At 39.3% G+C, this 22,149-nt stretch overlaps 1 protein-coding gene across 1 annotated transcript; it reads right to left on the bottom strand.

Annotated features, from left to right (window-relative positions):
* Positions 1 to 3,331: 3,331 nt before the first annotated feature.
* LOC127130431 (uncharacterized) lies at positions 3,332 to 3,960 on the bottom strand. The gene is made up of 2 exons (XM_051059439.1): positions 3,825 to 3,960; positions 3,332 to 3,717 (listed from the first exon to the last, which is right to left on the bottom strand). The coding sequence occupies exons 1-2, from the start codon at positions 3,958 to 3,960 to the stop codon at positions 3,332 to 3,334; spliced, it is 522 nt and encodes a 173-aa protein (XP_050915396.1).
* Positions 3,961 to 22,149: the final 18,189 nt, after the last annotated feature.

Below are 22,149 nucleotides of genomic sequence, written 5' to 3'. Positions count from 1 at the left end.
GTTCTCGTCGATATTTCGACGGCAAAGTAAACATAAATTAAAAGTGAACAACAAAGGGAAAAATACTGATGAAAAATAAACATTCTAAACTAGAAAGCAGGGAAACCACAGTACAATCAACAATACTAGTCATCACGGCGTCTAATATTATTAGTTAATTGAACCGCATGTAGTGCTAAAAGAGATAATAATAATAATAATAATAATAATAATAATAAAAGTATTAAATAAAAATAAGATATACTAGTAATAGCTATAAATAGTTAAAATAAAAACTTAAGATCGTGGGTTGTCTCCCACGTAGCGCTTTGTTTACTGTTGGGAGCTCGACAAAAATCAGAATAGGGTTATTCTTTCGAAAGAGCTAGCAGCTCTTCTAATTTTTAGCTCATGCAGAAATCCTTGTTTTCTATGCTTTGGTAATGCTTAAGTCGATGTCCGTTTACGACAAATGTCTCATTGGATTTACCTCTTATTTCTACAGCTCCGCTTCGGAAGACTCTTATGACCTCAAAGTGGCCAGACCATCTAGAGCGAAGTTTGTCTAGAAATAATTTAAGTCGAGAATTAAAGAGAAGGACTATGTCACCCCCGTGGAATTCTCTCTTTGTTATTCATCTATCATGCCACCGTTTGGTTATTTCCTCGTAAATCCGGGCATTTTCATAGGCATATAATCTAAGTTCTTCTAGTTCATGGATATCTAAGATTCTTTTCTATCATGTGGCTGTGTAATTCATGTTTAGGGTCTTAATGGCCCAATAAGCTTTATGCTCGAGTTCTACATGCAGGTGACATGATTTACCATAAACTAGTTTAAATAGACTAGTTCGTATCGGAGTTTTATACGCTGTCCTATAAGCCCGCAGAGCTTCATGAAGTTTTCCAGATCAATCTTTCCTAGAATTTTCAACGGTTTTCTCTAATATTTTCTTAATTTCTCTATTGGAAACCTCAACTTGTCCACTTGTTTGAGGGTGGTAAGGTGTTGTTACTCGGTGTTGGACTCCATATTTGAGCAATAGTCTTTCAAAGATGTTTGAAATGAAATGGGAGCCACCGTCGCTAATGACAATCCTTGGTACACCGAATCTAGGAAAAATCATATTCTTGAAAAGTTTGATGACTACTCGTGCATCATTAGTAGGAGAGGCTACTGCCTCGATCCATTCCGATATGTAATCAACTGCAACGAGTATGTATTTATTACCAAAAGAAGATGGGAAAGGGCACATGAAATCTATACCCCAAACATGAAAGACTTCTACTTCTAAGATACATTTCAATGGAATCTCATTGCGCCTAGAGATATTGCCAGTGCATTGACACCGGTCTCAATTTATAACCGCGGTGTGGACATTTTTCCAAAGATTAGGCCAAAAGAGACCAGATTGTAAGATCTTCGCACAAGTCTTTGAGGTGTTTGCATGCCTTCCATAGGATGCAAAGTGGCAATGAGATATGATATCATTTACTTTTGATTCAGGGACACATCGACGGAAAATACCATCGGTGCCCCTTTTGAAGAGTAAGGGTTCATCCCAATAGTAATGCTTAAGATCATGGAAGAATTTCTTCTTTTCCTGGTAAGTTAAGTCTGGTGGAAATACTTCAGCTGCTAAGTAGTTGACAAAGTTAGCATACCATGGTCGTGTGGTTTTGGTGCAAACTGATTCCACAACTTCATTAGTTTCTGCATCATTATACATCATAGAACATTCGACCATTTCTCTTTCACTTTCTAATTGGGCTACAAGTCTATCATAGGGGAAATCGTCATTGATGGGCACGTGTTCGGGTTTTAAGTCCTTAATTCTATAGAGATGATCTACTACCACATTTTTGGTTCCCTTCTTATCTTTGATTTCTAAATCGAATTCTTGTAAAATCAGAATCCATCTTAAGAGTCTTGGTTTAGCATCCTTCTTACTTAACAGGTACCTAATTGCGGCGTGATCGGTATAGACAATTATTTTTTCTCCCACTAAGTAGGAACAAAATTTATCCAAAGCGAACACAACAGCTAGGAGTTCCTTTTTTGTGGTGGCGTAGTTCATTTGCGTGTTGTCTAAGGTTCTACTTGTGTAGTAAATAGCATGAAACTTTTTATCCTTTCTTTGTCCTAAGACAGCGTCGGCATAATCACTAGCGTCACAAATTATCTCAAATGGCTTATTCCAATCAGGTTTTGCATAATGGGTGCAGTAATAAGAGCATTTTTCAGATGTTCGAACACCTTTAAGAAATCTTCATCAAATATGAATTCATCATCTTTCATTAGTAAGCTTGTTAGCGGTTTGGTCATTTTAGAGAAATCTTTAATGAATCGTTGGTAGAAACTGGTGTGTCCTAAGAAACTGCGAGTTTCTCTAAACGGTTTTCGGAGGTTGAAGATTTTCTATAATTTTTATTTTTGCTTTATCCACTTCAATTCCTCGGTCGGATACAACATGTCCAAGTATGATTCCTTGTCGAACCATGAAATGGCATTTTTTTCCAATTTAATACGAGATTGACTTTAACACATCTTTCAAGTACCATTTCTAGGTTCGAAAGACATCCTTCAAAACTTTTCCCACAAACAGAGAAGTCGTCCATAAACACTTCAATTATGTTGTCTATAAAATCAGCAAAGATCCACATCATACATCTCTGAAATGTTGCAGGCACATTACACAACCCAAAGAACATTCGTCGATAAACGAATGTACCATAAGGAGAAGTGAAAGTAGTCTTTTCTTGGTCATCGGGATGAATAGGAATTTGGAAGAATCCTGAGTATCCGTCTAAATAACATAAATGATATTTTTTAGCCAGCCGTTCAAGCATTTGATTGATGAAAGGCAATGGAAAATGATCTTTACGAGTGGCTTTATTCATTTTTCTATAGTCTATGCACATCCTCCATCCGGTTTGAATTCGTTTAGCTATGGATTCGCCCTTTTCGTAGCTGACATAGTTACTATCGGATATCGGGTATATAAATCCTGCTTCTAATAGCTTTTGCACCTCCTTTATTAATACATCATTCAAGATAGGATTTATTCTTCTCTGATGTTCTCTAGAGGTTTTACAATCCTCCTCTAGCATAATGCGATGCATGCATATAGAGGGACTTATTCCTTTTAGGTCAGAGATGTTATAGCCTAAAGCTGTTGGATATTTCTTAAGACATGAAGTAATTTTTCAGTTTCTATCTGTCCTAAGTTAGCATTGACTATTACTAGTCGTTCAAGCTCGGTGTCTAGGAATTCATATCTTAGGTCTTTGGGTAGTGTTTTAAATTCTACATAAGGTTTCTTTGGGCAAGGCATTGGATTGGGCGTTAGTGCTAGAATTCCCTTAGACTGTCATCTACGTATGGCTCATGCCAATTATCATGTTCGAATATAGGAGGCGCTGGAATCTTTAGTACTTCAGTATACTTAGATGGTTCCCTCTCTATTTCTTTCACACATTCGTCGATGACGTCTAAGAGACAACATGAATCTTCCATAGCTGGCGCCTGTAAGAATTGAGCTAAAATAAATTCAAATTTTTCTTCCCCAACTTTGGAAGTTAGCTTTCCTTTCTTGACATCTATGATGGCTCCAGCTGTGGCTAAAAAGGGTCTTCCTAAAATAATAGGGATGTGGGAATCCTCTTTTATATCCATTATTACAAAGTCGGTGGGAATATAGAATTGACCTATACGAACGAGAATGTTCTCTAGCATACCTATTGGAAATTTAACAGAACGGTTATCTAGTTGTAGAGACATCTTTATTGGTCATCTACCAGGTATTTCAGCTTATGAGGCATGTTGTTTTGAATAATAGCGCTACACTCAGCAGTAAGCATAACAGTTCCGTTATCCTCAAGCTTTTTCTTATTAGATAAGATTTCTTTAAGGAATTTAGAATATGAAGGCATTTGTGTAATGGCTTCTGTGAATGGTATAGTGATATTAAGCTGCTTCATAAGTTCTACAAATTTCTTAAATTGTCCTTCATTTTTGGACTTAGCAAGTCTTTAAGGATAAGGTGGTTTGTATGGTGGCAGAGGCACATAAGGTATTTCTTTATCTTTTGCTTCTCCGCTTTTGTCTTCCTTTCTATCATTGGTTGGTTATTTTACCTTTTAAGTTCCTTTACCAGAGTTTTGATACATGGATGGGTTTTGGAGTCTTGGGTCAGTCGGTTCATCTAATTCTGTCCCACTTCGTAATGTGATAGCATTAGCATGACCTTTTGGGATTGGTTGTGGTTGACTAGGAAATGCTCCAGATGGGGCTGCTATTGTTGCTTGTTATTGGGCTACTTGGGAAATTTGGGTTTCCAACATTTTGTTATGGGTAGCCATAGCATCAAGCTTACTTGACATTTGCTTCATCAGTTTGCTAGTATGAGCATTTTGATTTGTGAAATCCTTGTTTTGTTGATCTTGAGAATTTCATAAAGTTTTCCATCATAATCTCTAGATTTGACTTTCTAGGTGCTTGTGGAGCAACATGGGCTCTTTTCTGATAACCAAGTGGAATAGAAGGTGTTGGGTTTGGAGGAAATAAAGCATTGTTATTTTTATAAGAAAAGTTCAGATGGTTTCTCCAGCCACGATTATAAGTGTTGGAATATGTGTTTCCTTGAGCGTAATTTACTTGGTCGGTAGGAATACCAACCAATAATTGATAATCAACATTAGTGTGCCCAGGGGTTCCACACGATTCACGGTTTGGTGTTACAGTAGCTACGGTAGTTGTTGGTGTTATGGCTAAGCTTTCGATCTTTTGAGTGAGTGCATCCACTTTAGCATTGATGCGGTCTATGCCATTAACTTCGTACATTCCGCCTTTCAGAGTTGGTTTTTCTACAGCAACACGTTCACCTCCCAATTGGAAATGATTTTGAGCCATGTTCTCGATCATTTCATAGGCTTCAACATATGGTTTATCCATTAAAGCACCGCCAGTTGCAGTGCTCAATTCATTTTAGTGTTGTACAAAAGACCATTGTATAAAGTATGGATAGTCAGCTATTGCTCAAGTTCATCGTTTAGACAAAGTATCATCATTTCCTTGTATCTTTCCCAAGCGTCGAAAAGATATTCGTTGTCTTTTTGCTTAAATTCATTGAATTGAGCTCTTAGCATAGTCGTATTTCTTGGTGGGAAATATCGGGCTAAGAAGACTTTCTTCAACTTGCCCCATGTGGTTACAGAGTTCAAAGATAGAGACTTGAGCCAAGCTCTAGCTCTATCTCTTAAGGAAAAAGGTAAAAGACGTAGTCTAATCACTTCGAAACTGACACTATTTGCTTTCACTGTGTCTGCGTACTACATAAACACTGACAAATGTAAGTCTGGATTGTCTGTAGGACTACCTGAAAATTGATTTTGTTGAATGACTGATAGTAGCGAAGGTTTCAACTCGAAATTGTTTCAGTTGATGATAGGAGCAACAATCTTGTTGTGTGGTTCCTCCTGTGAAGAAACAACATAATACTTAAGAGGACAGTTTTGTGGTCCTTCAACCATTACTGGTTTAGATTCTGATTTTTGTTTTGGAAAAGGAAGATTGTACTTAATTCGGAAATTATGAACTCAACATTGTAAATTCATAAAACGCCCGACTTCATCAACTGGTTGTTCTAGCTCTTTGCTTTTTGAGCGAGTGCTTTGCATACAATTGAGGTTTAAAAGGGTAAATAAAATAAAAGTTTTCTTAGTTTATACTGCGCAAAAACGGAATCACAATATTGACTAAATTAGTCCCCGACAACGGCGCCAAAAACTTGGTCGCGACGGACGTGTCTGTCGGATAATAACTGCAAGTATACAGTTTAACGGGTAGTTTTAAAAGATTGTCGAGCCCACAGAGACTAATAATCAAACTAATGTTATCTACCGTTGCAATTGCAAAGCTAAGGCTAAAGGTTAAAAGGATATGAACGGAAATATAAACGTTAATTGCTAGAGGTTTGAAAATGATAATAAAACGAGCCTAGAATATGGATTCCACGTTCCTAAGGGATTTGGTAGAATTCGGGTACTAATTACAATTTTATTACATTCTGTAGAAATATTGATTTAAAGACTCCGTCTCACACTCTCGCGCTATTGACTAAAACCACACCTCTTAAACAGAGGATTTTGCTCTCGCCCGCCCGTTTTAATTAGAAAGCATATTTTGAAAACCAATTAGATCCTAAATGATGCCTAAAGCGCTCTCGTTATTTTTAGGGTCAATGCCTAATTTCCACTATCTGGTTCCTTCCTCACACTCTCGCGCTATCGACTAGAACCTTAGTTTGTTCTTCACTCTCGTGTCAAAATAATGAATCATACAATTGGAAACTAAAACCAAAGAAGAATTTAATCATAATTTCACGCCTATTATTTCTACGTAGTCCCATCGATAACGATGGTCCTCATACGTCAGACTCAGACAAATTTAGCAAGACATAATTATAATCATAAATAACATGATTAAAGCGATTGTACTTAAAACTAACATATCATATAATACATTAATAGCAATAACAAGCATAAATAATAAAACGGTAAAAACCTGAATTTAAAGAAATGAAGACTTTGAATTGAAACAAAAATGTTGGTTGGCTTGTTCTTGATCCAAGAGTACAATGAAAATTACAAGAAAATATGTGTGACAATCTCTCGATGTGAGTTATTGTCACTTTTACAGGTGAATTTATGCCTAAGACTCTGAAGCAATTTCGACAGAGCTTCAGCATAACTTGGATGTCTTGAAACACCTACAAGAGTCCTATTTATAGAGGTTTTGCATCCTTGTAACCTCCCTTGATCGTGTAAGCAAATTTGAGGGAAAATAGTTGGGAGAAGACTACACAAAATAGCCCATTAGCATAGAACTACTTCTGCATGATAATGGCGAACGCCATTAGGGCAATGGCGAACGACATTGCCTTGATCATTAAATAATGTGGCTGGCAGGCCAATGGCGAACACCATTTGGGCAGAATGGGCAGAATCTTGCTCTTTTGCTCCTTTTCCGATTTGCTTTTGGATCTGCACCGAAACTCGCTAACAACTGCAAAACGAATAAAAATGAACTAAAAGGTGATAAAACATATTGAAATAAATATGAATAACATGCGATATAAGTCTAAAAACATGATACAATTTCTCGTTATCACCTTTATATATATTTAACTAATTTACTGTTTTTCAAAAAAATATTTTTTAACTTTTATTTTTTATTCTCGAAAACTTTGCAAAAGAGTTTCGGATAGTTAACTTTTTAACATTTTTTTACTTTTATTTTGTATATCAAAAGACTTTGTAAAAGAGTTCTGATTAACAGTTTTTGAATATTAACTTTTATTTTGTGTATCGGTAGACTTTGCAAAATAGTTTCAACAGTCAATTTTTTAATATTTTTTTACTTTTGGTTTGTGTAACGAAAGACCTTGCAAAAGAATTTCATTAGTCAATTTTTAATATTAACTTTAGTTTTGTATACCTAAAAATTTTGCAAAAAAGTTTCGATAATCAATTTTTTAAAACATTTTTTAACTTTTATTTTGTGTATCGGAAGATTTTGCAAAAGAGTTATGGTAGTCATTTTTAATTTTTATTTTATTTACCGGAAGATTTTGCAAAAGAGTTTCGATAATCAATTTTTTAAAGTATTTTTTAACTTTTATTTTATGTACTGGAAGAATTTGCAAAAGAGTTTCGATAATCAATTTTTAACATTAAATTTTTTGTGTACCGGAAGATTTTGAAAATGAGTTCCGATACTCATTTTTTAATATTTTTAATTTATTGTGTATCGGAAGATTTTGGAAAAAAGTTCTGATACTCATTTTTTAATATTTTTAATTTACTTTATGTATCGGAAGATTTTGGAAAAGAATTTTTTTTTTAAATAACCATTTAAAAAAAAAATAATAATAACAAATATTTTTTAAAAAAATACCAAAATAACCACTTTTAGAAGAGGATGTGTCAGGCATTAAGAGGAGGCGCTCAGGCATTGACGTCTGCATTGGGCTTCTCATGAGGAGGCGCCAATGCTCTTGGCGCATGCATTGGCCCTCATGAGGAGGCGCCAATGCCCCTGATGCCTGAATGTTGCCTTAAATAGGGGCGTCAATGCCTCTGGTGCCTGCATGTTGTGTCATATTGGGCGCCTGACGGCATGAACTATATAATCTAACCATTTTGTTCGCCGTATCCATTTCGGTTCGAATCCGGGTACTGTTTGGGCGACTCTTTTTCTTCCTTCGTATAACTTCGTTGTGCTAGACGATGTCCCCTTGATATTGTAGCCAGTAATCCTCTTTTGTCACTACAGAAAAACTAACTTTATAAACATTTGATAGGCTGGTGACTTTGTAAACTTCAGATAGCAAGTAAGATGAATCCCTTTGAACCTTTGAGCATGCTACAATGACATGGGAGCAGGGTGTACGAAAGGCTTCGAACTTTCCGCAGTCGCACCAACCTCTATCTAGTTTGACTCTATACTGTCTCATCGGCATGCCCTCATTGTGATCCATGGACTCGACAACACTATACCAACCTTTAGTGCGGCCAAACACCGTGACTACATGTGTGTTTGCTTTGGCAGCTTCATGTCTAATGAATTTCATTGAAGCATCACTGAACAGCTACCCAGATTGCAACACTAAACTCCATTTAGAACGTCGGCTCTCAAATAGCGTCCCTAGCCTGAAATATGTTGCCTGCACCAAAGCGGTTATAGGTAGGTTACAGATGCCTTTGAAGACAGAGTTCATTGATTCCACAAGATTTATTGTCATGTGGCCCCAACATTGACCGTTGTCTTATGCCCTAGTCCACTTCTCCAATGGAATACTATCGATCCACCATACTGCATCTTTGTTTGACAATCTTATTTCTTCGCGGTAGTGTTTGAAAGAAGATTCTGATAATGCATAACCTGCATTGACAACCTTCTTCCGCAACGTCTTATCTTTGATTTCCCATATGAAATTCTGAGCAATATGTCTAATACATAAGACATGCGTCGAAGGAGGATTTTGCCAGCCATTATCAATGTTACTATATGCACTGATGATTGAAGGGTGTCTTTCGGAGATCAAACATAAGTTAGGCTGAGACGCAACATGCAATCGAAGATTTCTTAGGAAATAACTCCATCCCTTATCAGTCTCCCCTTCAACTAGGGCAAAGGCGATTGGAAAAATATTGATGTTGTCATCTTGTGCCACTGCCATCAGTAACGTTCCTTTGTATTTCCCGTACAACCATGTACCATCAATTTGTATAATTGGTTTGCAGAAAGAAAAACATATGATGCATGGTTGATACGCCTAGAAAAGACGGTGGAATATTCCATTTCCAACAGCACACGTCCCGTCTGGTGTATACGCGGGCAATGTTTCCAACTTGATAACAGTCCCTGGAGCATATTGTTTTAGAGCCAACAAGTATTTTGGAATTTGTTTGTAAGACTCCTCCCAATTGTCAAACACTTTTTCAATAGCCTTTGTCCTAGCTATCCATGCATTCCTATATGATGGAGTGTACTCGTACTCTGCCCTAATATGCGAGATTATTGTACTCACCTTTAACGACGAATTGTCGCTAATGATAGACAATATTTCATCGTATATTAGCTGAGAGCTTAATTTCCGATGATCCTGCATTGGGTTTGTCAGCATGCATGTGTGATCTGGACCCATGGATCCAATCTCCCAAGACTCGCTCCTCTTTCGATACAAAGTTGACAACCTAAAAAGGCAGTGCTCATTCGGACAATAAATTTTATACCTCAATGTGTTAGTTCTGTCAACCTCTGAAATCAGCTGATAGTTGCATGTGCAATTTTTAATGGCTTTTACACATTCCTCTTTTGTGCGAAATGTGTCTCATTGTTTCAAAGATCCTTGCATTTACACATAAGGATTGTACCATATATATGATGAAGGTTCATCGGAACCAAATTCAACCTTGTCATGTGTTGGGGTGGACAATATACATGACTAGCTGATATTGGCTCCTCTTCCTCATCAGCATTCACCATTGAATCAACCATGAGCTTAGCTTCTTCTTCTTCGTCATCTGGAACATTTACCTCAGCTTGTTCGTCATTAGTTTCACAAAACACTTGTGACTGATCAATGAACTGAGACACTTGTTGTTGATGTTGTAATATATACAGCTTTATATCGTTTTAACAAGATTGTTCGTAACTGACAAATATATGTTGAACATCGTCATCATCTCGAATCTTCTTCTAATAAAACTTCACCTGGTTTTCTGCAAACCAAACCAGATTTTTATAGATGATTTGGCCCACATTACTGCACTGCAATTTCTTTTCTATTCTTTGTTTTAGATGTGAAAATTTGATCTTCAATTTATTATAAACTGAGTCACCTCTGTGTTTCAAAAACAAAAACTGAATAATTGATGATCAAATATTTCACCTTTGATATGGACACTGATCATGTAATGTTGTGAGGAAGACATTTTTTAAAAATCTAACTTTCTTTTCTTCACTGAAATTGAATGCATTTCTAATTTGTTCATTTGCATAGACTAAATAGCGTAAACATTGAACGCATTGATCACTTGGTTTGTCTACATAGACTTGACCATACATGCAGTGAAAAGAATCCACATGCAGTGACAAGAATGACAAGAACACACATGCGCCCAAGGAATCTCTGTGGCAAGGAATCTCTGTGCCCTAATATTCCAAACAGGCGCCCATTCCCTAGGTGCATAAAGCAACATGGGCACCAAGAGGAAGGGTGCCTCTTCCATTCATTTACTCCAAGGCGCCAAGAGGATGGGCGCCCCTTCCATTCATTTACTCCTAGGTGCCAAGAGGAAGGGCGCCTCTTCCTTGCATGTGACTAATCACATGTAGGCACCAAGAGCAAGAGAGCCTCTTCCTTGCATCTGATTCTTCACATGCATGCGCCTAAGAGTAAGGCTAGTCTACTTTTGTCATTGCATGCAGCCAATCACATGCTTCGTAGGTTTCAAACCTACTAACTCACTCATCTATAAATAGCCTTTTGTAATACCCCAAAATTTACCCTTCATTTTTCCTGGAAGCATACGCTTTACACCTTATGCATGCATTCATTTTTAGGTCATTTAGCATTTGCATTTCATCATGGCAATCGGAATCGGATCCAAGAACATCATCCAGGACACTTTGTGGGTCCTATCTGGGTGATCAGTCAACACAAGGGAAAGACTTGAGTTGCTTCCAACAGGGGTCTATTCGTCAGTCAAAACGTTAATCTTGAAGGAGCAAAGGTTTGTTCATGAGCTGTCATGCTCGTTAGGCGAAGCCCACGTGTTTTTTTTTAAAAAAAAAACGAAAAAAGAAAACGAAAAAAGAAAAAGAAAAAAAAATAATAATAATAAATAAATAAATAAATAAATAAATGAAAAAATCTTGGACTTGGACCTCTCTCATTTGAGCCCACGGGTCCATAAAAATCAGGTTATAAATTCAGAGTTTCAGTGAAACAAAAGGCAATTCTATTCCTATTACCCTGTCTGGGAAAAAGATAGTGAGAGAAGAACCCTGGGGAAAAAGATAGTGAGAGAAGAGCTAACAGAGTTCAGAGCAGCCTCCAAACCCTGAAGGGAACTCAACTGCACAGAATCACCTCTGCCTCACATAAACCCTAAAGATTGTTTTGTAAACCTCAGGGGTGCAACTCAATTTCAATCAAGCTCTCCAATCAGGTTTGCCCTTATTCCCATTACCTTTGAGCTGTGAATTTGAATACTCTGAATGTTTGAGGTATTATGGGTGAATTTGATACCCTTTTGATGCATGTCTTTTTTGTGAATTTTAATGGCATGATTCATGTGGTTACATTTTGATTTGGGGGCAACCCTTGATTACCCTATTTTTTTGTCTCTAACCTGTTTGTTGAGTTTTTGTGAGGGATCACATGACTTTTGCAGGGATAACTTGCGTGGTTTTCCACTTTATTTGTGGGATACCCCCTGGAGGTTCATTCCGGTTACCTGTACTGACCCACTTTCTTTGATGATGTTAGCTTGGAGGGATCTCAGGGTTTATCGTTCCTTTAATTGCTGTTACCTCGGATCTTCATCCGTGTGGTACCTTTTACATTTTTCCCGCATTTTACTGCTTTCCTAGCTGGAAGACCTCGATAGGAGGCAATGTTTTTGTGTTTACTTTATGCAGGTTCCTTCGTCAAGGACTGCCTTTTTGCATGAGTTTACCAAACCCTAACCCTTCATTGATTTTTCTTCTCCTAAACACACGTTTACTCCTTCTACTACAGGCGAGTAAGTCTCCAAAGGTCGAGCATCCGGTAGATTGCGTAGTAACGTCGTTCGTCCAAAACCCAATCCATAACCCCGTAGTTAGCCGAACTACGACTTGCTCTGATTCTCATTCCAGATGAGATACGTAGGCATAAGACGCGATGTCTTAGCTAGCACACATCCCCCCAACCCATAGGTCAGCCGAGCTACGAAGACTCTGATTCTCATATTCATGAGATACGTATGAAGTGGATGCGACATCCGCGCGAGTCATTCTCATTTAACCCTTTTTTTAGTAAACAACACAAGATAAACTCACACCCTTTAGACAAGAACTACAAAAGTGGATCCCGTAGAGTACTACGGATGCGTAGGGGTGCTAATACCTTCCCTTCGCATAACCGACTCCCGAACCCAAGATTTGGTTGCGAGACCTTGTCTTTTCCTTTCCTTTTTTCAGGTTTACTTCGAGCGTTTCCTTTCCCTCCTTTGGGATAAATAACGCACGGTGGCGACTCTTCTGTCATTTTCTTTCGCCGGTTGTTTTTTTGCACACTATATTTTTCAGGTTGCGACAGCTGGTGACTCTGCTGGGGATTCGGCTTCCCTAAGCGAGTCCCTCCTAGCTTTTGTAGTTTGTTTGTTTATTGAGTGTTCATGCTTTTGTACAGTTATTTACCTGCTTTACCTTATCGCATTGTGTACATATCATTGTTGTATCTGTTGGCTGGCTATGGCTGCTTGGTGATCTTTGTGAGATGAGTTCTATACCCGAACTTGAGTGCACTTAGGATAGGAGAATGGCATAGTCTTGTCGACTTGTGTGGAGTTATTCCTTAGCAAGTTGACTTGCAAGCCCATTCACTTGGTGGAGGTCATGTTGAGATCAATAATGTCACACAAGTAAGTTGTGGTTAGACATTACTTTTTCCAATATAGACCTTAGAAGCCGAGGACCTTAGTTTACCAAACCCATCTTGGCCTATTCGTAGGACGTAGTGCGAAAGTCGTTCAAGTGTAAGATTTGATACGATTGTTACGCGATACTACACTCATAGGAGTCTCTCTTGAGAATATTTTTGGAATACGAGCAGTCGTTCCTCGGATAATACCCGAAAGATGGGATTATGACTATGGGAACCTTCTGTAGAACATGTTTGGCAGGTTTAAACTTTAGTACACTCCTTTTGGGTGGTTCTTAACCTAAACTCGATGCTCGTGACTTGTAACAAACCCTTGATTAATGGTTGATCCGATCAGGTATCCTTAATATCAATGAAACTTGGGTGTTGATAAGGTGTAAACCATAATCCACCAAAATGGGTGGTTGATATTAAGGATAACATGATCCATCCCATGACCTTTGTTTGGTGTGCTCTTAATTTCTCTCCAGACAGTGCAACCTGACAGATGTTCAAGCAGATACAACGATCCTGATTCCCATGCCACTGCACTGCATTCACATCATTTTGCATCACACCATTTTGCATTCATAATCATTCACACATGTTTATCCATTTCTGTGGGGTTTATATCTTCTACTTGATTCTAGTCGGAATTTTCTTGGTTCTCATCAACGGCTTAGTCTTTTTTTTACATCGTTTATCTATTGAGAGACTGGAATCAAGGGGGTAGAATACCTTTGGAATTGATAAACATGTCATTACATTTACATATTCATTAGCATGTCTTGCATAACAGGTACCGCCACAGTGTTCTCAGTTTGTTTGGTGTTCAATCAGCAGGATAGCTGACCCAGGCATTCATCGGTACGGTACCCGCATAAACCAACAGAGAGTAATGGAAAGCCTACAGGCAGAGTTCGACGAGATGAAAATCCGCATGAATCAATTCATGGATGTGGTTCAAGGGGTGGCTCAGGGACAGCAAGAGCTCAGGCAGATGATACAGAGGAATCCCCCTGCTCAACCAGAGACGGTGACTGATCCTCCAGCTGGAGAGGCTAATGGACCCAATGGACCGGGGCCTATCCCAATCCTACATGTCACCTCCGGTCAACAGCCCGTAAATGATGATCAGGACGATCAGTTCCCCCTGCTGCAGGAAGACTTTGGTATGGGTCATGGTGTGGACCCCATGTTTAGAAGATTGGAAGAGAGGTTGAAGGCAGTGGAAGGACAAAATCCTCTGGGAGTAGATGTTGTTGACTTGGGGCTGGTCCCAGGTGTGAGAGTGCCACCGAAATTCAAGGTCCCGATATTTGACAAATACAATGGAAACTCTTGCCCGAAGACCCATGTGCAAGCCTATTTCCGTAAAATGGTTGCATACTCCGATGATGAAAAGTTGCTTATGTACTTTTTCCAGGACAGCCTAGCTGGGGCATCCCTGGAATGGTATATGAGGCTGGACAGAGCCCACATCCGTTGCTGGAGGGATTTGGCTCAGGCTTTCGTGAAGCAGTATCAGTATAATGCAGACATGGCTCCGAACAGAACTTAACTTCAAAATCTGTCTCTTAAAAGCAATGAGTGCTTCAGAGAATACGCTCAATGCTGGAGAGAAACAACTTCCCGTGTTCAACCTCCTATGTTGGAGAAGGAAATGGCTAACATGTTCATGAACACTCTGCCAGGACCTTATTTGGAGCGCCTGGTCGGTTGCAATGCATCCAATTTTGCTGATGTAGTCTCTACCGGAGAGAGGGTGGAGAATTACCTGAGGTAATATAAGACCCAGAGTGGAGGTGGATCCTCATCACGGGTGAAGAAGCCGTTCATTCAGGGACAGAAGAGGAGAGAAGGGGATTCAAGTGCCATTTCTTCTTATCAGAACAGGGATAACTGGAGGAATAACTTTCAGAACTATCATCAGCAACCGTATGTTGCGGCTGTGACCATTCCAGCTGCAGCACCACTACAACAACAACAACCACAGCGTCAACCAGCTCAGTACCAACCACAACAACCAGGTAACAGACCCGCCTATCAACCGAGGCCAAGGACGATGGATCGGCGTTTCGACACTCTTCCAATGTCGTACGCGCAATTGCTTTCTAGTCTTCAACAACTACAACTTGTGCAGTTGCGCACTCTGGCTCCTTCCGTCGGTAGGCTTCCGGTGGGTTATGACGCCAACGCTAGGTGTAGCTTCCACTCTGGGGCACCTGGCCACAATATTGAGAACTGCAAAGCTTTTAAGCACGTAGTTCAGGACCTCATTGATTCGAAGGCCGTTAACTTTGCACCAGCTCCTAATGTCGTCAATAATCCCATGCCCCAGCATGGTGGAGCCAACGTTAACATGGTTGAAGGAGAAGTCAAATTAGTCTCTGCGGTCAACAATGAAGATGGGGATAGTGATTGCGACATCGATAATTGGGTGCGTCCGAGGATCCCGGGTGAAGTTCTCAACAATTGGTCTTCTGAGGAGATTGTCCAAGCCACTTGTCTAGAGGAGTAATTTTCTTTGTTTATTCATGCATATCCAAGTCTTACGTTCCGCCAGGGCGTAATGACTCATTGTAGGGCTCATCTATGTGACACTTGCATTCTTTATCATAAATAAAGGACGTCTTTTTGCATTCAAATATTTTGTTCCCTGTCTTTCTATTTTTGCAGTTTTTCAAAAAAAATGGCAATGTTTTGTTTAGTTTCCACTTTTTTCTTTTTTTTGTCACACTCATAAGCACATACCATCACTCATGCAGATGCACATCACCGGATCCTATTGATAACGCTTCTGCTATGGATCGCTTCGACTTTGAAAATCCAATCTTTCAAGTTGAAGAAGAGGGTGATGAAGATTGTGAACTCCCTGAAGAACTTACCAGGTTATTAAAACAAGAGGAAAGGGTCATTCAACCGCATCAAGAGTCTGTTGAAGTGATTAATCTCGGCACCGAGGACGCTAAGAGAGAAATCAAGATAGGGGCTGCTTTGGAAGACAATGTGAAGAAGGGGTTGATTGAATTGCTGCAAGAGTATGTTGACATCTTCGCTTGGTCTTATCAGGACATGCCAGGGCTTGACACAGACATCGTGGTACATCGCTTGCCGCTCAAAGAAGGTTGTCCTCCGGTCAAGCAGAAGCTCAGAAGAACAAGACCAGAGATGGCTGTCAAGATAAAGGAAGAAGTACAAAAACAGTTGGATGCAGGGTTTCTAGCAGTCACAAATTATCCGCCATGGGTTGCAAATATCGTTCCGGTACCTAAGAAGGATGGAAAGGTACGGATGTGTGTTGACTACCGGGATCTGAACAGGGCTAGTCCTAAAGATGATTTCCCCTTACCTCACATTGACGTTTTAGTGGATAACACGGCTCAGTTCTCGGTATTCTCCTTCATGGATGGCTTTTCTGGCTATAATCAAATTAAGATGGCACCATAAGACATGGAGAAGACAACATTCATAACCCCATGGGGCACCTTCTGCTACAAGGCGATGCCGTTTGGTCTGAAAAATGCCGGAGCAACATATCAGCGAGCGATGGTGACTATGTTCCATGATATGATTCATCATGAAATCGAGGTTTATGTTGATGATATGATTGCCAAATCTTAGACAGAAGAAGAACATTTGGTGAATTTGTAGAAACTGTTTGAGCGTTTGAGGAAATTCAAGCTGAGGCTTAATCCGAACAAGTGTACTTTTGGGGTGAGATCTGGAAAACTACTGGGTTTTGTTGTTAGCGGAAAATGGATTGAGGTGGATCCGGCCAAAGTGAAAGCGATACAGGAAATGCCTGAGCCAAGAATAGAGAAACAAGTTCGTGGTTTCTTAGGGAGGTTGAACTATATTGCAAGGTTCATCTCTCACCTAACAACCATGTGTGAGCCAATATTCAAATTGTTGAGAAAAGATCAGGCTATCAGGTGGAATGATGATTGTCAAAGGGCGTTCGAGAGGATAAAAGAGTATTTGCAGAATCCTCCTATCCTTGTGCCTCCGGTCCCAAGGAGACCGCTGATTATGTATTTGACAGTACTAGACAATTCCATGGGTTGTGTTCTCGGTCAACACGACGAGACAGGTAGGAAAGAGCATGCCATCTACTACCTGAGTAAGAAATTCACAGATTGCGAGTCGAGATACTCAATGCTTGAAAAAACATGTTATGCACTTGCATGGGTTGCGAAGCGATTGAGACAATACATGTTGTCTCACACAACCTTACTGATCTCCAAAATGGATCCAGTCAAGTATATATTTGAGAAGCCAGCTCTCACCGGAAGAGTTGCTCGTTGGCAAGTGGTACTGACAGAGTACGACATCCAGTATACTTCCCAGAAAGCCATCAAGGGGGGTATTCTGTCAGACTATCTTGCTCAACAGCCGGTTGAAGATTATGAGTCAATGAAGTTTGATTTTCCAGATGAAGACATCATGTTCCTCAAGATGAAAGACTGTGAAGAGCCAGTTGTTAAAGAGGGACCTCATCCAGACGAAAAGTGGACTTTAATGTTTGATGTGGCCGTCAACGCCAGAGGAAGTGGAATTGGTGTTGTCATTACAACTCCGAAAGGTGCCCACATGCCTTTCACCGCTCGTCTGAATTTCGAGTGCACCAATAATGAAGCTGAGTATGAAGCCTGTATCTTGGGTATTGAGCAAGCCATTGATTTTAGAATCAAGACTTTGGACATCTTCGGAGATTCAACTCTGGTAATCAATCAAGTGAATGGTGATTGGAACACTCTCCAGCCTACTCTGGTCCCCTACAGAGATTACACGAGAAGACTGTTGACTTTCTTCACAACAGTAAAGCTGTACCATATACCTCGTGATGAGAACCAGATGGCAGATGCTCTTGCTACTCTATCCTCCATGATCACGGTGATCCGTTGGAACCATGCTCCCAAGATCGACGTGATGCGCCTTGATAGGGCCGCGTATGTGTTTGTTGCTGAACTGGTAGTTGATGACAAGCCCTGGTATCACGACATCAAGTGCTTTCTGAAGAATCAAGAGTACCCTGCAGGGGCATCCAACAATGATAGAAAGACTTTGAGAAGATTGGTAGGCAGTTTCTTCTTGAACAAAGACGATGTTATGTATAAGAGGAACTTCGACATGGTTTTGCTCAGATGCGTGGACAGACACGAAGCAGACATGTTAATGCAGGAAGTTCATGAAGGCTCCTTCGGTACTCATGCCGACGGACATGCAATGGCTAAGAAATTGTTGAGAGCAGGTTATTACTGGATGACCATGGAATCTGATTGTTTCAAATATGCTCGGAAGTGCCATAAATGCCAGATTTATGCTGATAAGGTGCATGTGCCGCCGAATCCTTTGAATGTGAGGTCTTCGTCGTGGCCTTTCGCTATGTGGGGCATCGATATGATTGGAAAGATTGAGCCGACCGCTTCCAATGGGCATCACTTCATCCTTGTTGCCATCGACTATTTCACCAAGTGGGTCGAAGCAGCGTCATTTGTGAAGGTCACCAGACATGTGGTTGCCCGATTCGTCAAGAAAGAAATCATTTATCACTATGGGATTCCCGAAAGAATCATTACTGATAATGGTTCTAATCTCAACAACAAAATGATGAAGGAGTTGTGCCAGAACTTCAACATTCAGCATCACAATTCTTCCCCTTACCGCCCTAAGATGAACGGTGTTGTTGAAGCGGAAAATAAGAACATAAAGAAGATTGTGCAGAAGATGGTCGTTACGTACAAAGATTGGCATGAGATGCCACCCTTCGCCTTGCATGGGTACAATACTTCAGTACGTACATCGACCGGGGCAACCCCTTACTCCCTTGTGTATGGTATGGAAGCAGTCCTACCTGTTGAAGTGGAGATTCCTTCTCTAAGAGTCTTGTTGGATGTCAAGTTAGACGAAGTGATCGCGACTTTATGAGTCTATCGGGGTACTAACTTCAAGTGCACAGTCTAATCGCGTAGTTTTAAAAGATATCGATCCCACAGGGACTTAATGAATCGATCAACCGTTTTTCTAGGGTTACTGCGTAAAGCTAAGGCGGATGATACTTTAATGATTAGGGGGAAAAGTAAAACTAAATTTGGATGTAGATAAAATATCAAATAATATGGATATCAGTATGTAGTTCGTCGTAATTAGGGAATCAAATCTTCGTTGGTCTTTTTCTTAATTTTAAAATAAGTCTTTTCAGTAGACACTATTAATTAAAAGTCTTTTCCTCAAACTCTCGCTCTGTTGAATTAGACTATGACTTTATATTTTAACGTACGCTCTCACTATTTCTCAAATCTAAAATCACTTTTGAAAATAATAGAATCTATAGAAACTCTTTTTGAGAAAATACTAACCGTCTAAACACCCTCGTCTCAAACTCTCGCTCTGTTGACTTAGATTATATGATTAAACTTAAATGCTTAACTCTCGTCCTCACATTTAACTTTTAAAAATAATTTTTGAAAATGATTAGAATTTAATTAACCTTAAAAATTGCTTTCACCCTGATTTAAAGTTAATGTTCAATTTACACTGTCCAGTTAAAAACTCAAATTGTCGTTCTATTGATTTTAACTTCTTTATGTCTTTTACTCTCGTACAAAAACCTTGGTATTAACTCTGTAAATTGAGACCAGAAAAAGAGTGACTATATTTTGAAATAAATTTAAAACCAACTCAATTCGAATTCCTTTATTCCGCTTACTTTACATACCGATATCTAAATTAATTAGCCAGACATGATAAACATGCACAAACAATAATCATGCATAAATACGGCCATATCAAACAAACAATATATATAAACAGCGGAACAAAGCATATGTAAATTAAAACGATAAATTAATTAATTAATGAACCTGGAAAAATACTAGAAATCTGGATTTTATCTCCTAGCTTCGGTGCTCGAACACTCCACCACAAGTCGGTTGGATTTGTTCTTCACAATTCTCGATCAGATAGGAAAGTAAAAACAAGGAAATAAAATACTATGATCTAACGTAAGGTTAGATCCAGTAAAAATTACACAATAATTTCCGGTGTAGAAACTATCGTGAGAAAATAAATTGTATGCTTCGGAAATTAAACTAGAAAAGAAAAGAAAATAAATTGCTTGAAAATTTAGAATGCTGGAAAAATATTGCTGGAAAAATAGTACGGAGCCGAGAGAGCTTCCATTGGCTTTTGTGAAGTCTATTTATATTCACCTCTCAAAAATAACCGTTTTCTAGAATGGGTCTTCAGTGTCATTCAAAACGTCTACGAGTGCAGGCGAGGATTTAGGGGAAACCGTCCACTCCGTTACGCACGTAAAGCCTAAAATATAGGATGGAATGTGTGACGTCCGTCACACTATGTGTTACGGTCGTAACACTAGGTCTTAGGACGTGGCGCTCGGCACGTGGTTGTGATGGTCGTCACAGCCATTTCCTTTGTTCCAAACGTGGGCTGGGCTTTGGTGCTTCAGCTTGCTGCTTTTCCTAGAAAATCCTCTTTTTGCACCCCTCTTCTTTCTTTTTCACACGTGCTTTAAATAATGATACCTGAAATAAATAATAAGAAAATACTGAGTAATATCGAATAATATAAAATAAATTGACTCAAATAACGATATAATTTAATTAAATCAAGTCTAAAAATGTGATATAGTTTCATGTTATCAAACTGCCCCACACTTAGACTTTTGCTTGTCCTCAAGCAAGATGAAATTTCCAAACACACATCAATTCGTAATAGGTTGCGAGTAAATCTCGTTTAGAAATAACCTGAGTTTAATCTTAACATCAGAAACTACCGTAACAACACTAGATAACCCCACCTTATGCAAACCAGTTCGAGTCATGCTATTATAACTCAGCCTAGTTCTTTTACTCTTATTTCACCCGTTTTCATTCGAGCGAAATCACATTAAGCCCTTTATCTTTTCGCGCACATTGTGGAGTAACCGGTTAGTGATTCTGATCCCCTTTTAGTTAGAAGTTCTGGTACATAAGTTGGATAACTTCTTTATTTAGTCTATTGCAAATTGCGGGGGATCGGACCGTAGTCCGCCCTACCAAGTTCAGCACCAGAAACCGCCGAACCAACTCACAATGGATCGTTCATACTATGTTTTTGTAGGGTCTGCAACCTTTGGATTAAATGATCGGGTAAGGATCACCTAACTTAATTAGTGCATTTCCTGATTTTTAATATGTTGTTTTGGGAATCATTCACTTGTATTCATCGGCTCTCCACGTAGTTTGCTATTAAGATGGTGCCGACTTCTCATATAAACTACTCGGGGTTACTATAAAACTAAAAGTTCAAGGAATTGGTATAATAGGTACTTAAACTGATCTAACATGCTAAGGTTTTTAGAGTGTTGGGGCGGTAATAATTTTGTCTTAATTTCACTCAAGTTTTATAAAATAAGCAACCTTTATACTTATTGAGTGTATGTGCGAAGCAAGTAATGCATCCCAATTGGTGGTTACCACACCGGATATTTTTCCAAAAAGTTCGAATGCGACCGTGTTCCACTCTGAGTTTGGAGGGATTCTTGGGTGGACATGGTCTCCTTCAGGAAAATGTAGCATGGCACTCAATTGTTCTTGAGATAGTGCGTACTCAGTGTTGAACATACGGAATTTTGCGACACCGGTTAAGTACTCGTCCTCACCGGTTGGAGTGGTGTATGAATAAGAGCTTAAAAACTCCAAGGTGAGTGATGGGTATGTTGGGTGATTTTGTGTGCACAGAAAAGTTAAATCGGATAGCCTAAGCAGCCATTGCACACCTTGATGTAATCCTAATTCTTGTTAGCAATTGAAATCTGGGTACCTGGTAGATGTGACACCGCGTTACTGAAAACGAACAAACTGCTCCCGTTGATAGTTACTATCTTCAGTTCGGAAAATAATATTTCCAAATTGCATTTGATGTTGGTTCTCCGCCATTTTGATTGGTAGGTAGAAAGAAGGAGAAA

This window comes from Lathyrus oleraceus, chromosome 3 (genome assembly GCF_024323335.1).
Source record: "Lathyrus oleraceus cultivar Zhongwan6 chromosome 3, CAAS_Psat_ZW6_1.0, whole genome shotgun sequence".
Taxonomy (NCBI): Eukaryota; Viridiplantae; Streptophyta; class Magnoliopsida; order Fabales; family Fabaceae; genus Lathyrus; species Lathyrus oleraceus.
The sequence above is the reverse complement of the archived record's forward strand: the minus strand, read 5'-3'. Positions and strand labels throughout refer to the sequence as shown.